This window comes from Mus caroli, unplaced genomic scaffold (assembly GCF_978045245.1).
Source record: "Mus caroli unplaced genomic scaffold, Mus_caroli_1 scaffold_7, whole genome shotgun sequence".
Taxonomy (NCBI): domain Eukaryota; kingdom Metazoa; phylum Chordata; class Mammalia; order Rodentia; family Muridae; genus Mus; species Mus caroli.
This window is the reverse complement of record NW_028227262.1, coordinates 36,421,764-36,434,244: the sequence shown is the minus strand read 5'-3', so window position 1 is coordinate 36,434,244 and position 12,481 is coordinate 36,421,764. Positions and strand designations below refer to the sequence as shown.

The following is a 12,481-nucleotide window of genomic DNA, read 5'->3' as shown; positions in this document are numbered from 1 at the left end:
TATTTGTGACAATTTGGAAGCATTTAAGTAATAATATCAGCCAGTGACTGTCATATTCCACAGTCAGAAATGAGCAGGGAATAAGAAGCTGTTAGGATAAATTTGTCTGATGCCTATGAAAGATGTAGTTCTTTGCCTTACACCAACCACAATTTTAACTCAGTATCTAGCTGTGTCATTATGGGGTCACATCTGCCACTCTCTGTAGATTCTGAGAGCTTCTTTATCTCTGTATCTACAGTGGGTATCCTTGAGGTAGACTGTTGATGATCAACAAATGTGATCCACAAGTAAATTGATGTTCAAGCCAACCTGGGCTCTGGAAGATAGGAACAATTTGGATGACATCTTGTCTAAGAAGCTAGCAGCATCCCCTTTCCACATTGCTTAAGTACGAATCCTTACTCAGACCTTCAGGGTCTCTTTAAATTCTCACAAATGCATGGCATAATGATTTCATGAGAGCCATGAGATGTGGATTCCCAGGTGTGTACACAGTAGGTAGATTGCCCAAGATCCCATTTCCATAACAGTATCCAGAAGATGCTGAGTTAAAGAATCCTGTGGATACTTGGTTTTTGCTATTTGCTCCAGAAGAAAGCATCTAGGTTCTCTGTCTCCTTGAACCAGAAAAGAGAATCCCAATGAGGGCAGCTTAGCAGGAGTTACACTGCCAAATGTTGGCCTGAGCCACACTCTGAAGTCCATGCATAGATATATGGGTAGATGGATGAATGGATGGATGGGTGGATGAATGGATGATGTTAAAGGAATCCTGCTTGAAAAAAACTCAGTAATCTCAGGGTTCCTTGTATTGTATTATAGAAACACATAGAATCTAACACTGTATTTTTATCTCCCTACCATGGACTCCTGCCCTTGACACTGTCCTCTGCCACCTAAGATTTCTCACCATGCCATATTACATGATGTTATACATCCTTCACTGCCCCCAAAGGCTTATTAATCTAGGCCATGTCCCTCCTTTAAAACCTCAGTATATAGTAGCAATGACCATTCGGCTCCTGAGTTCTTCCCACCCCAACACACCACTCTCACAGAGGAGTGTCATGCCAAAGCCCTCTGGAGAACGCTCAACAACAGGCTGTAATTCATGGGAATCCCAATACTAGACAGGAGCCAGAACACCAGACATAGCTCTGCCTGAACCCTACCTGCCCTATGGCTGCAGTTTACCTCTAATAAGGATGAGGTCAGTTCATAAATCCCGACGCCAGGCTTAGCTTTCAAAGTCCAGTATGTCAGGCAGACCTGCCAATAAGGCACATTGACCTAAATCATCAGAAGTACATCTGTGTGCTTGGGCAACGAACTAAGAGGTGTGGCTGTCTGCGCCAGCCTCAAAATAGATCACAAATCACAATCATCACACTGATCGTGGGAGGAAAAAAAGCATGGTAGAAACACCCTCAGCCATGGATCCTTCAATAAGGCCTTTCCATAAGAAAATCCCAAGGTAGAAATACCCCACTCCCAAGCACCAATTCATCTGCTGTCACTCCTGGAGGGAAGCAGGGAGGGAGAGACTAGCTTTTCAAAGACTAATTCAGTATCTTTCAATCTTCGGGATGATCATGAGTTAGCTTGAAGACATCAAACAAATTATCCAGATGAAGAGCCCGGCGGACACAACCATAGTAGTTTGCTAAGTAGTGGTGGACTGATTCAAGTCTTGTTGTTGCTAGCAGTGTGGTGTGAGCAGTCCTGAGATCAGTTCCTAGAAAGGATGGAGATATGTATATCTGGAGTGAACCACAGCACTTGACATCCTTCACAGCCCAGCCTGCTGGAGAATGAAACCCTTTTCTCTGTGTTCTAGAAAGATCAGAAGGGCACCCTACCCCAGCCCAAGTCTCTCCTCATGGGTCTCAGAAACATCTCAAGGCTCTAGCCAAGGAGTTGTGAACAGCCAGAAAGCTGTGCTATACCCCACCAAAGCTCCTAACTCTCTCTTCAAGCCCCCAGCCCCCATTTTTCTCTCCTGGATAGGATTTGTGGATGCCTGTTCTACACATGCTCTGACTGCTGACAGTTCCGCAGGCGGTTTCCTTGCTTTTGGAGAGCTCGGTGGATGTTCACTTGGAAATTGAATATACAGGGTTCCCAGGCATGTCACTGTGCCCAGGCATTTCCGCCTTTTCACCACCCCACACTTGAAACTCAAGAAAGGGGACAGAATGCCAGAACAGAGCATAAAATGTACTCTCAGCTCTCTAAGGCTAAACATTCTCCCCCTGTGCCCCCAGTGTTCCCACTTCTCCATGCCCCTTCCTCAGGACAGGTGATCTGAGAGCAGGCAACTGAGAGTCAAAGAAGAGGAGGGTGTGGAGGCTCCCCGAAGCCTTGAGAGTGCATTCACAAGATCCCAAGATACTCAGTGGGATGCCAACTCTTTCTCCCCCATCTCCCCACAAAAATGCAAAGGGAGGTACAATGGGCCTTGGACTCCACCCTCCTCCATAGGAGAGCCTCTCTGATGGAAACTTACAGCCACTGGCAGCTCAAGCTGAGGCCCATCCCAGAAGGGACATATTTGTGGGCAAGGGACTTCCAAGTTTTTTGTCGGAGCAGATGTTTGGCTTGTGGGCTGTGCAGGCTGGCTGCCTTTCCTGCCAACCCTTCTTGGGGACTCAAAGCTGCCTCAGCCCCTCTGTGAGCCACCTTTATTTGAGCTGGAGTAAAGGTATAGAGACCAGTGAGGAACCACCCAGGCACAGCCAACCCTGGCCCCTTCACCTTCCCTGACCAAGGTGCCCATGAGTGGGAAATTGGGGGCAGCCCTCAAAATCACCATGGTAACCAGGCTCCTCAGCCTCTGCCTTCTTCCTTCTCGGTGGGGATATTTTAATGACATTTAAAAAGATCATTTTTCCAAAGAGAAAAATCCCTTTATCCTGCTTTTTATACTATAAATACTTTCCCATGTGGACATGTGACTTTTACAGTCATTTTTTTCCTTCTTCTAAGTGGGCTGCATAATATTCCATTGACTAAAACAGCCAGTGACAAGCTATTTTCAATAAAGGACAGAGGGAGAATATATAAAAGGTAGCAGGCCCTGTCACCTCCACTCAACACTGGATCATGCTGCTATAGGTTCTATCTAAACAAGTGATTGGCTGTGAGCCAATAAAACTTCATTTCCAAAAGTGAAGGGAAGTAGGCAGGAGTTGATCCATGGAGAAATGTAGTTTGCTGACCCCTGAGCCAGAAAAAAAAGCTATCTTCAGGGTTTTTTTCTACTTATTTGAGTTTCATCCTTTTAATTTTTTTCCTCTTGCTTTTTGCTTTGATAGGTTAAAAAGTAACGTTGATTGTTATGGTGGTGACAGTGCGAGTGTTGGTGATGATAGCTGGAGAGAGTAATAACAACAATAACAGTGACGATGGTGGTGTAGATGATGATGGTGGTGATCGTAGTAATGGTGGTGATAAAGGTGCCAGTGGTGATGATGGGGATGGTGACGATGGTCCTAGTGATGATGATGTTGATCGTGGTGTCGGTGATGGTCCGTCCTAGTGATGGTGATGATGATGGTGGTGATGATAATGTGATGATGATTAAGAGGTTACAATGCTGTAAGCTGCCATTATTTACTTATGCCAGGTACAAGCCTGGAAATGTTCATGTCGTTTTTATCTAATCCCCAAAATTACCCTAAAAATCAGTGTGTGTGTGTGTGTGTGTATGTGTGTGTGTGTGTGTGTGTAATTTTTCTTTCTAATTAAAAAAAAATTATTTTTAAACTTTTATCTGTATGAGTGCTTGCCTAAATGTATATATGTGTACGGTGTGTGTGTGTGTGTGTGTGTGTGTGTGTGTGTGTGTGTGTGTGTGTGTGTGTGGTGCCTTTCAAGGTCAGAAGATTCAGATACCCTCTAACTAGAGTCACATATGGTTGTAAGCTGATTTGTGGGTGCTGGGAGCTGAACTCCTCTACAAGAGCAGCCAGTGCCTTTAACTGTTGATCCACCTCTGCAGTCCCTCTCTTTCTCTGCTAGAAACATGTGATACAGCAGATATCCCATGCCCCTGGGTCTAGACATTGTGCATGGCCCCTGAAACAGAGACCACACTGAAAAGTTTCTCTGCTCAGCTGTTGATCAGCTTATTTTTTTTTACAAAGCTGGTCCTTGGGCTCATGGTGATCCAAGCTACATCTCAAAACAAATGCAGGCTGCTGTTTTCTCTTGGGAGAGTAGCTTATGTGCTTCATGCCCATCTCAGTATTGAATGAGTAACAAGGATACAATTACAAACCCCTGATGTTTAACCTCTGGGCAAAGGTCCTATAGTTGCAACCTGCTCTAAGAAGACACACTTGGTAAAAAGGCTGTTACCAGTAATGGCCACCATGGATGGTGAGTTTCCTATAAGCCAAGGACCACCACTGTTACTGAGGCTTGGGAAAGCCCCAGTTTCCCCTATGCTTTCCTAGGGATGAAGCCATGGTACTGACCATAGTCCAGGTCTGGGTCCCTAACCACTGTACACCCAGTGTGATCCTTCTGCACCCTCTGTGGTCTTAGGAAGGCTAGTGTGTAGGAAAACAGAACTCAAGACAGCTAAGCCTGCAGAAACGATGCCAGGCAAGAAAATGGGAGGGGAGGGGGACCTTCTGTGGGACCCAAGACTAAGAGACAAAGATGGGGACTAAGCACCATAAGAGGACATGGGAGATGCTGTTTATAAATAAATTGTTGAGTGTTTGCATTGGAGCAAAGCCAGTGCCTAAATTCAAGGCCTTGTGTTAATATTTACTGGAGTGCAATGGTGAGATTTTCACTAGGCACTCTGGATTTAGACTGGGTAGGTCTTCGGATAAGAGCCTTCCAGGAGAAAATAAAACAGTATGAGCGGGATGTGCTTCTGGCAAGCCTAAGGCAGAGATGACTGTAGCTTCAGAGGCCTTCTGTGCCCTTGGATCTCTATGAACCTCGATCCTTAGACACATTTCTATGGCCACGTGGCTCTTGCCCACTATCCTAAACCTGCTTCAGCCTGATCCTCAATGCCTTTGTGTCATGCTGCAGGCACATGGCTCCACGTGTCCCTTTTCAATGTAGTTTTTGTTGTTAGGTTGTGGAACAAGCCATCCGAGCCAAGTGGCTTATATCAACCAGGTCCCATTTGTTCTCAAATCAGCCATTTGATGAGCACTCCATAGGGGCATCTTGTCCCTATCCACTCAGCTTTACTTGAGTGGAAGTCTGCACTTCTGATGTTTGAACTGGACTGAGGAAAATGCCCAGCCTAGTTGGTCAGGCAGGGTCTCCTTGGGATTCTGTCTCTACAGCCTGCATGTGATAATCACCTTGGTATGGAAGTTTCTGGATACTGTAACTTTGTTCCTCTCAGAAACCCTCAGAGGCATATCTTTAGAAACAGAATCTGGGTAAAGCTACATGGGTGATTTATAACTTAGGAGAGCATGACAGCTCTGTTTAAGATGGTTCAAACTGACACTGTTGCTTTAAAAAAAAAAAGGAATAGGGGTTTGGGATACACTGAGCCAATGACATTTGATGTTTTTCATGGACTATCCATGGGTATTGTACTCTTTCATGGCACTGAGCAGGGCAGGGCAGGGCAGCAGGGCACCGTTGCTGGTCAGACACTCCATTGTATGAGTGAATACGAAGTCTCTACTGAACTGTGTCGCTGAGTCAGGAGACTGATCGTTGGCAGTGTTAGACACATGACAACATATGTTTTCCACTTCTGATGACCTAACACTGTCATAAGCAGAGATGCACCCTTCTTCTTTGTGCCATAGGATGGCACTCAACACATCCTCTTCCACTAAACTGAGACATGATTTCTCAGAGAAAGGTAACTCAGTGCCATGCTGATTGGAACAACATCCAAGACAATGTCAGTGAGATCTGAACACATCCCAAGGCCAGGAACCTGTGGCCCCACAAAGGTGCAGCAACCAACAGCCGAGTCTGATCCATCCCTTGTCCTTCTCGAAACAGATGTTTAAACACTGCCTAGGCCCAAGCATAAGAGCTTCAAAACCACTCATTTCAACTTGTTTTTCCTATTCACTTACTTGCTTCCCTGGCAGCTCTCTAGCTTGTTGTAGAGATCCTCCTGCTTCCATCTCCTGGGGACTGGGATTAGAAATGTGAACCACTGCCTTCGACAATTTCACTAAGCATCTTACACTATGTGTGTGGGTCATAGAAAGGCATGGGTATGGAGAAAAGCCTCTTACTCATTCTACCCCTAAGAGGATTTGTCCCCATCCCCTCTCCCTGGGGGAAAAGTGCCGTGCAGATAAGGTCCTCTGGCAGAGATTGGGAACCCTCTTATGAGCAAGTCAAGTTTAGGCCCTTGGGAACCAGAGCAAAATTAGCTGATGTGCTCAAGATAAATAACCTCCTAAATGCCTTTTACCCTGATCCCAAGAAAATTCTGCCTGCCTGCACCACCTCCTTTACCAAAAAGTCCAAAAATGGCCACACTAGACTTCCTTGGATAGTGTTAAAATGTAAACCCTCTAGGAACTCAAATTTGCCTTTGTAGTACTTGAGACATGGCAGACTTTGCACAAAGCTCACAGGTCAGACTAGGTTTTAGCAGTCCACATCACTGTTCTCAAAGGAATTCCTTAAAAGTACACATATCTCCTTAGGTTTTGCAAATTCCTGGCCTACTGAAAAGCAAAAGCTCTAGGCAAAGAGAGTAAGAGTATATTGCTGTGCCCTCGAGGGGACTTCAGACAGGAGAAGCCTGAGGACCAGGGTCTCCAAGTAGGCAGGGCTAGAGAAGAGCAGTGGCCACAAGCCCAGAGCTGAGAGTCGCTGGGCATGGGGCTGTGACACAACATGGTCAGACTGGGAACCACACTTGGGTACTCTGAAGAGCGGTAAGCATTCTTAATGGCTAAGCCATCTCTCTTCAGTCCCTATAGTAGACTTTTACATATGCCTCCCTATCTAAACATGGCAAAATGTAAATATTTGGGAGCTGGGCTGGCAGTACTTTGTAAATTAAAATTGGCATCCAAAGGAAAGACTAAGGTCAGCAAACATTGAATGGTCAGACAGCAAACATTTCCGGTATTCTGAGCCAACAGCTAAAATTTATGACACCCTGTGAGCATTTTATGTAACAAAAGAGAAAACAAATTTCCATGACATTTCTACTCATGCAATTGAAATGTACTCACTGATAAGTGGATATTAGCCCAGAAACTTAGAATACCCAAGATACAAGATACAATTTGCAAAACACATGAAACTCAAGAAGAACAAAGACCAAAATGTGGACACTTTGCCCCTTCTTAGAATTGGGAACAAAACACCCATGGAAGGAGTTACAGAGTCAAAGTTTGGAGCTGAGATGAAAGGATGGACCATCTAGAGACTGCCATACCCGGGGATCCATCCCATAATCAGCCTCCAAACACTGACACCATTGCATACACTAGCAAGATTTTGCTGAAAGGACCCAGATATAGCTGTCTCTTGTGAGGCTATGCCTGGGTAAAACAGAAATGGATGCTCACAGTCAGCTATTGGATGGATCACGGGGCCCCCAATGGAGGAGCTAGAGAAAGTACCCAAGGAGCTAAAAGCGTCTGCAACCCTATAGGTGGAACAACAATATGAACTAACTAGTATCCCCCAGAGCTCATGTCTCTAGCTGCATATGTTCAGAAGATGGCTTAGTTGGCCATCATTGGAAAGAGAGGCCCATTGGTCTTGCAAACTTTATATGCCTCAGTACAGGGGAACACCAGGGCCAAGAAGTGGGAGTGGGTGGGTGGGGGAGTGGGGGGGGGTATGGGAGACTTTTAGGATAACATTGGAAATGTAAATGAAGAAAATACCTAATTAAAAAAAAGAGTTTGAAAAAAAAAAGAAAGAAAGAAAATGTAGTCATTAGGCACAGTTCTCCTGAAAAACATCTCAGTCTGTTAATGAGAAAAATGAAGTTCTTTTTGAGGATAAAATATTTGCTAATATTTGCTAATACCTGGAGGAACCCCAGGCAGCTGTTTGCTGACACCAGATTAAAAGCCTGGATTTTGGAGGTGGCTTGGCCTAGGTTCTCACTCCAGCTTTGTCTTCTAAAATTGTGAATCACTGAACAAGTCACCAAATATCTTGAAGGGAAAACAACAGCTTTCCTAATACAGAAATGACTGCCAGGTGTGTGATAATGGATGCAATATCTCAAGTACACTACCGTGTGCAAACATGCCCAAAGGAGCAGAAGAGGATTCAGAAGGGCTCGGGAGAGTTTATGTTGTAAAACTGTCAAAATTCCATTCCTGAGGAGATAAACAAACAAACAAACAAACAAAATGCGTTTATAAAGGGAAAGAGGTATGAAAGGATGGATACATGGATGGATGATGGATGGATGGATGGATGGATGGATGGATGGATGGATGGATGAAGTAGGTGGATTGGTGAATGGATAGATAGGTGTATAGATTGATAAATGAGTGGACAGATAGGTGGGTAAATGGATACGTGGTTTTGTGGGTAGGTGGGTGAGTGGAAAAATAGACAGATAGATAGGTTGATGGATAGATGAATGGCTACATAAGAAGAAAGCTGTGTAATACTCATGAATCCAGGAGATTTGTCAACCAGTGGTTCTAAAAATACCTGTGAGGTCAAGGTCTCATAAAGATTCCATATGTTGTATGTAGCTACTTGAACCCTGGAAGAATAGCAGGCTCTTTAGAAGAGGGCAAGGACTAAGCTTCTTGGAAAGAGAAAAAAGAAAGAAATCTTCATTGTGATAAGCCTGACAACCAAGTCTAAATGGGGGTCAAGGTCAAGGATGTTGAGGTCAACAATCTTCCTTAGGAGACATAATGACAGCAAATGCCGCTGGTAGCAGGTAAGGAAAACAGTGATGACCTCTGGAGTCCCCATCTCAGTCTTAGCCCATAATGGTGACATCAGGAAGATTCTAACTGGCATACATTTTACCAAGTATGTGACCATGACTACCCCAAAAGCAGAGGACTAAGGATGGGGTCCTGGGTGTGTACCAAAATAGAGGCAGGAGGATCACATGACTTCTCAGATTCCTCAATGACTACTACTTGCTCATGGGCAAATACAAGCCATTAAGAACAGAGAAAATGGAACATGGTGTGTGGGGGTTCCCTTTTTCCCCTATAAATCTTAAATGATTCAAGAATAAAAAACTGATCAGAAGACAATACAGGGCAAGAAATCTATTTAAATTGAGCAAAAGGAAGGATTCCTATGACTTAGTACTGTATGCGGACAGGATTTGTTTATATTTTCTTAAGGGGACACACAAGGACCACAGCACACATGTGGAGTTCAGGGGACAATTTGCTAGAGTCAGTTCTTTCTGTCCACTGTGTGGGCTGCAGGGGTTAAACACAGGTCATCAGCCCTGGCACAAGCACCCTTACCCGTTAAACCATCTCAGGTCCCTGACTAACTTCTGCGAAACTGACGCTGGTTGGATTTTGATGTAGAGTCAAAGACGCATCCTGTTTTCTTGGCCGGCTATTAAAATACTCCTCCCTTCCTAGTTCAACTTATCAGCTGGAGGCCAGAGTTCCTCCACAGATTTCACCCAAATTGGCACCAGGCAAAATACAGACAGACCAATAGTTAAGAGACTCCAGCTGGCCTAAGTGAGTCATTTAAAAGATTTTCAAGCTGTATAGTTTGAAATAGAGTATTTTGGATTGTTCTTCTCACTAACTTCTGTTTGTCTGTTTTAGAAAATACAGTTGTTTTCGGGCACAAAGCACATCTGCTAACACACCATATAAGCTTATGCCTATGATTATGAGGGGGTCAGTAATTTAAACATCTATAGTTTTCATTTCTCCTAAGGTGACTATCAATTCCTGTTTTTCACATCAACAAAAACGTTGTAGAGCTCCTGGTAACCATGAGTACCTAAACAATGATGAGACTAGTGAAGCTGAGAATCTCGGGGCCCAAGATGCTAGTATATTTAGTCCTCACAAGACAGACAACACGTTTATCCCACATTACAGGTAGGCAAACCAAGGAGCAGAGAGGTCTTTTAACTTGCCCAGCACTATACAGAAAGTAGAAAGGGTGGGACTGGGATTTTTAAACCCACATCACATGTGCCCCTCTCTCTCTCTCTCATATCCCTTCCAGGTCTGTGAGCTCTGCAAGGGAGCAGCCCCTGCTGACAGCCCTGTGGTCTACGCTGACAGGGCTGGATACAGCAAGCAGTGGCACCCCACGTGCTTTCAGTGTATCAAGTGCTCAGAGCCACTGGTGGACCTCATCTACTTCTGGAAGGATGGTGCACCCTGGTGTGGCCGCCACTACTGCGAGAGCGTGCGGCCCCGGTGCTCAGGCTGTGACGAGGTGAGACTCGTAGGCTGATGGCCCTGTTATGTAGTGCAAATCCCAAGGCCAACTGGTGTGGCTTTGCTGATGATGTATTCTTTATTTGAGCAAATTGGGCTGGGCCTCACTGGGTACTCTAAGCCTCTATTTTCTCATCTATAAAATGGACCTGAGCTAAGAAAAAAAAAAAGGGTGACATACGTTGCTTATAACCCAAGAACTTTGGAGGTTGCATGTAGGAGGTCCACCCTGATAGCTCAGCTGGTAAAATGCTTGCCCTGCAGGTATGAAGACTTGGGTTTGAATCCTTAGACATCAGTATTATAAAAATAAAAAAAAATAAAAGAAGAAAGAGAGAGAGACAGAGACAGAGAGAGAGAGACAGAGGCAGAGAGGCAGAGAGAGAAAACCAGCCAGGTAGTGTGGAGAGGTGGTACAGAGAGATTATATAATTTTCCAAGTTTCCAAATATCTAAGTGACAGCCCATGCATGTGTCCTGTTGTGCTACAAAGTCAGAAAGTCCAGGAGTCATTTTAGGGGATCACTTCATTCTGGGTCCAAGGGACCCCTTGATTCCTTGCTCTCAGAGAGTGGCCACTGGCTGCTGCTCCATTGTTGTCTTCCAGGGTCATACGATTTATGTAACCCTGACCCTGAAAACAACTGGCCTCTGGATTTACCCAAAATGTTTCACAGATAGATAAATAAGAACCTGCCTGTAGAAGAGTATTTTCTTTTTTTCCTGTCAGGAAAGCTAAGACACAAGCATGACCCTCAGCAAGGACCGCACCACCTGCCTCCGATTTCTTCATGGAGGTCTTTAAAGGTCACAACAAAAATGGAATGAGATAAACCACCATCCCATAATTTACCCTCTTCCTGGGGGCAGAGCTTCAGTCCTGCATTCCTTCTGTCTCTCTTTCCAGATCATCTTCTCAGAAGACTACCAGCGTGTGGAAGACCTGGCCTGGCATCGGAAGCACTTCATTTGCGAGGGTTGTGAGCAGCTGCTGAGCGGCCGTGCGTACATCGTCACCAAGGGTCAGCTCCTGTGCCCCACATGCAGCAAGTCAAAACGCTCCTGAAGGGCTGCCCACCCTCAACCAGCAGAGTCTATCGGATCCCACCAGGAGACTGAAGCCATCCTATGGGGCGGATGCCACAGCCAGCAAGCAGTGCATATTCTAGGTTGAGCAGTGGTAGATCTTAGAGGGTCAGTAGTTTCAAAACCAGAGGGATTCTAAGAAGCCTTAGAATGGATTTATTGCTTCCTAGCTGCAACCAACTAAAGACACACTGGTATCCTGCCAGGGAGCCCTAGGAGAAATTTCCCAGAATGCATTTCTGAGGGATCCAGTCAAGAAGTAGATGTAGGATATGCTTCTTTTCTTTTTCTCTCGTGGACATGGGGTCTCTCCAGGGGGCAGGATGAGATCTCAACTCCCATTTGTTTGCCTCTTTCTCAAGTGGAATCTGAATCTTCAATAAACAATGTTTTGGGCATGATAAACATATCAATAAAAGGTTTATGACTTTCACACACACACAACACTTTTATCTCATTATTTATGCCATGAGAATGATTCTGTAACATGCGTTTAACCCCAAGCCCCTAAACTGATACTGCCAGATTAGCAAATGCTAATGAGTTACTTCAAGAGTTGTGCTTCATAGACTCTCACTCCATCTCCTCTGTTGCCCATGCTCCCAGATGCCTAATAGAAACACATATTCATATTTCATGGTACCCTAAAATTAGAAAATGTCACTAGAATTAAGGGTTGAGACCTGTACCCATGGCAACCCTAACAAGCCAGGCTCAGTCATCCATCGCAATAGGCCAATTTAAGAGATCCAAATGAATAGTGAAAAACATAAAAAGGAAATTTGTTTAACTTGGCCATGAATGGGAGAGGGACAAAGAGATCCAGTGACTCAGAGACACAGAGACACAGAGGGGGTGAGAGAGAGAGGGGGAGGGGGAGAGGAGGGAAGGGAGAGGGAGAGGGGGAGGGGGAGGGAGAGGGGGAGGGGGAGGGGGAGGGGGAGGGGGAGGGAGAGGGAGAGGGAGAGGGAGAGGGAGAGGGAGAGGGAGAGGGAGAGGGAGAGGGAGAG

At 45.1% G+C, this 12,481-nt stretch overlaps 1 protein-coding gene across 2 annotated transcripts in view; it reads left to right on the top strand.

The window, feature by feature from the left end:
• The window catches only part of Lmcd1 (LIM and cysteine rich domains 1), a 56,320-nt gene extending 44,421 nt beyond the window's left edge, over positions 1–11,899 (top strand). For both annotated transcript variants that reach the window (XM_021165072.2, XM_029478999.2), the window contains exons 5-6: positions 10,168–10,383; positions 11,293–11,899. In XM_021165072.2, the coding sequence (XP_021020731.1) occupies positions 10,168–10,383; positions 11,293–11,451 (375 nt within the window). In that variant the 3' untranslated portion in view covers positions 11,452–11,899. The remainder of the gene's footprint in view (positions 1–10,167; positions 10,384–11,292) is intronic.
• The last annotated feature ends 582 nt before the right edge of the window (positions 11,900–12,481 follow it).